A 3302-nucleotide genomic window follows, 5' to 3' on the forward strand; every position below is an offset into this window, starting at 1 on the left:
CTATATATATATATATATATATATATATATATATATTTGCAATCCTCCTGCTGGTAATAGTGAGCTAATTGTAGGACTTGCCTGATTTATTCGTCCACAATGTTTTTAGCAGGACGTACACCGTTACACCGGCAATAATCTGACGCGGACCCTGTGCAAACAAGAGCTTCTTCCAACCTTTCAAGGTGTAAAACACAAAAAAGGCAAAGTAGTCGCTTGTTTTGCGCGAATCGTTGATTTTTCGAAACAGGCAGAATCGAGAGTAGCTGCGCACCGAATAGTACCGGTAGGCCATGTTGTTGGTAACAGCTAGCGAGATATCCCGCGACGCAATGACCGATCGAGCTTTGTAAATATCCCAAGCAAGCAACAAAAAGGAGAGCGCTATGCATCCGACGAAAATCCATTTACTGTAATTAAAGGGAACGAGTGGTTCTTGAACAAGAGACCATTTCTGTACGAATATACTTATTAGCCTACAGCGCTGCGCTGTGCTCAAAAGATAGCAAAAATACTTGCGTTGTAGATGAGAAGAATACCGGCAGACCACAAGTCAGCAAAATACGATGCTGTAGATATAATGATGAGTATATACAATACGAGATATCTAGTAGGCTGCAGCGTCAGGATATGGTAGATGGTAGACAGCGTTGATCCTGGTTTGTACCTAAAGTAGTTGTAGCAACTGTGCTGTCGAAATTCGTCAACGTCGATGAAGTCGAACTTGTGATCAGGCACGAGCTCGCGTTTCCATTTGGGACCGGTTTGGACCTTTATGAATTTGCTGGCTCTATCCTGGAAGATTCGACTGGCTCTTTTGGCCGTTTGGCCGGCCATAGTGCAAAGGAAGGTGAAGGGGAAAAGAAGGGGAAGAGGAGAAAAGAGATGAAAGAATAGAAGAAAAAAAGCCAACTTCTCAAGCGACCGGCAGAGAAAGGGACAATTACTGTTTGTGCTACCACTGTGTCTCTCAGGGTGTAACACAACATTGCCGTGGAAACGAGCAAGAAAAAATTCTACGTACGCGCGGAGGTTTGCAATGACACCACGCACAATCAGAAGAACATGCTGCTATCTGCTGGAATTGTTCCTCTTCCCTCCTCCCTGCTTTCCTCCTCCTTTGCAAGACGCCATTGGTCCATATTTTCTTTTTCTCTGCCTTGGGTCTAACAGAAGAAAGAAATGGACTTTGTTTACTGAGGAGGCGGGATGGAATCTATTCTTCTCTTTTTACCAATTGCTCCTCGTGTTGTCTTGAACAGCCCGACATTGAAGTTTGCAGTTTCTTTCCCGCAACCAAAAAATGTGCGGTTTCACCAAGTATGGTCTTCGCCTTCTGTACACACGCTTGACCCTGAAATAGTGACAACATCGTCGTAAAGCTATCCCGTCGCACCAGCGGCGCGCGCGCTTTGTGGGATCCGCAGATCAGTCTTAATTGAAAAGATATAGTCAGAAATTGTCCACTAAAATGGATTATTTATGACTTCATGGGCCTGGGTCACAAATTCGAGTGAATTTTTAGTTCATTTGCGCTGAGGCTGATGGAAGCCAGCGCCACAAAGTCTAGGTCTATTCTTGTAACTGCAAGCTAACCCAAAATGGGTGTGTGTCTCACACTCAGACAAAGACCTGGTCTAGCAATCCAACAGTTACATCTTCATTATGCATAGTCAACTATGTTACCAAGCCGTGCTGACCGGCATCCTTATCCAAATCATGACTCTGTCACGATTTCCGAAGATTTCGCCTTCCATAACTCTCAAGGTCTTATAATATGTCTCAGAGTAATTTAATCTGTGAGCAACCGAACGCATCGCTCCAGCCAATGATCGTTACTCTGCCATCCAAGAACATGATCTAGAATTTTTATATGTCTCAGTTTCGGGAAGGTAAACAATACATCTGCTGCTATGCAAATCTCAAGTGGTTGTGACCGTACCCGAAAGCTTTCGTTATCGTTGCTGAGAAATGATAGTAGAGGAGATACAACAAGAGAAAGGAAAAAAAGATAATAGGTATGATCTATTTGTCTTGGAGAACGTAAAGTGATCGACATATGCGTCCTTCAAAGAATTCTATAAGCAGATGGTTGGAATTGTTGCGCTCTTGTAAGGGATTTGCTTCGGACAGACAATAACTGCTTATGTACATAGTTGATGTAGAGGAGATAAAGAATGTGGTTTACAAAACCACGAAGGCATGGTTTCAAATCGAGAACACTTTTAAGGGATCCATTCTTTGTATCCCGTCCTGTCTTTATTCAAGTGCATATAATAGGATTTGATTGTCCCCGTTCGTAAGCACTTTGACGAAATCTTTTCCGTCATACCTTTTTCCACCTTTTCTCATCATCTTATCTATTTATACGTATGGACGGTGTCAATCCCCTTCATCAGCAACGCGATCAGTCTGTCCAAGAGCGACTATTATTTGTCTGTCTGAAACAAATTCCCTCTTGTAATATCAGCGGCATCTGCCAAAGTTCGTCTCTTCCGAACCATGAGTAAACAAGAAATTTCGGACGGTGAGTTGAATCAATGTGCTCACGTTCGTGAACTTACGAAGTCTCCTAGATATCGCAAGATATGTTTAAAGATCGCGTCGAAAAAGGAAAACCTTTCACTTTGGAAGCGTTTGTCAAAGACAAAGGCGATTTCATCGTCAAAAAGAACAGTTCCCGGAGAGGACTTCATCAAGAGTTCGTGTTTCACTGTAGTCAGCAGTTCCGCTTGACTGTGAAGAACTCCTTCGACAAACATCTTATTGAAAAAGTCGAAGCCTGGTCGGGCCTGCAACTTGGTCATTTCTGGGAGCGCAACAAAAACAGACGATGGAGAGTCTAGCATTGAAGAGATCAAAAGCAATAACAGCTGTAAAACTAGTAACAGTACAGCAGTACCGCTGACTGCAAGCTTTCTTGCCGATTTCCACGTAACGCATCCCAAAACGAAACGCGATAGAAGGTGGATGCTAGCAAGCAGCCGAGCTGTGGAAAACGTGCTCTACAAGTATGGTCTAAACTGTACCTATGAACAGTATTTGAACTTGCGGAAAATGTAGATGCATAGATAGTAATAACATTGCTGCAGCTCCGCGTTTGGTCTTCGCATTTTGGCTCCATTGCAGAGGAGTTTCATATCAATCCGGTATTATTAGGTCTATCGACGGTGATTTATAATCTGTCAAACACTAATCAGCAGAATACATAGAGAAGAGTAGTACAAACTGGGAGAAAGTAGCCTCAAAATTGCTGGGAAAAGCAGCAGGAATGTGCCAAATAAGCTCAAAGCGAATTGCCA

At 43.0% G+C, this 3302-nt stretch overlaps 2 protein-coding genes across 2 annotated transcripts in view; both read right to left on the reverse strand.

The window, feature by feature from the left end:
- The window catches only part of VTP01DRAFT_1335 (uncharacterized protein), a gene marked incomplete at both ends in the record, with an annotated part of 2045 nt that extends 1208 nt beyond the window's left edge, over positions 1-837 (reverse strand). Inside the window, 3 exons of the mRNA XM_069379674.1 lie at positions 82-454; positions 520-607; positions 668-837. Coding sequence (XP_069238743.1) covers positions 82-454; positions 520-607; positions 668-837 — 631 coding nt within the window. The remainder of the gene's footprint in view (positions 1-81; positions 455-519; positions 608-667) is intronic.
- A 945-nt stretch (positions 838-1782) lies between these two features.
- VTP01DRAFT_1336 (uncharacterized protein) lies at positions 1783-2807 on the reverse strand (the record flags this gene model as incomplete). Its single annotated transcript, XM_069379675.1, has 2 exons — positions 1783-1860; positions 2565-2807. The coding sequence occupies 2 exons, from the start codon at positions 2805-2807 to the stop codon at positions 1783-1785; spliced, it is 321 nt and encodes a 106-aa protein (XP_069238744.1).
- Between the last annotated feature and the right edge of the window lie 495 nt (positions 2808-3302).

Source organism: Rhizomucor pusillus, assembly GCF_041956525.1.
Source record: "Rhizomucor pusillus strain CBS 183.67 unplaced genomic scaffold VTP01scaffold_10, whole genome shotgun sequence".
Classification (NCBI taxonomy): Eukaryota; Fungi; Mucoromycota; class Mucoromycetes; order Mucorales; family Lichtheimiaceae; genus Rhizomucor; species Rhizomucor pusillus.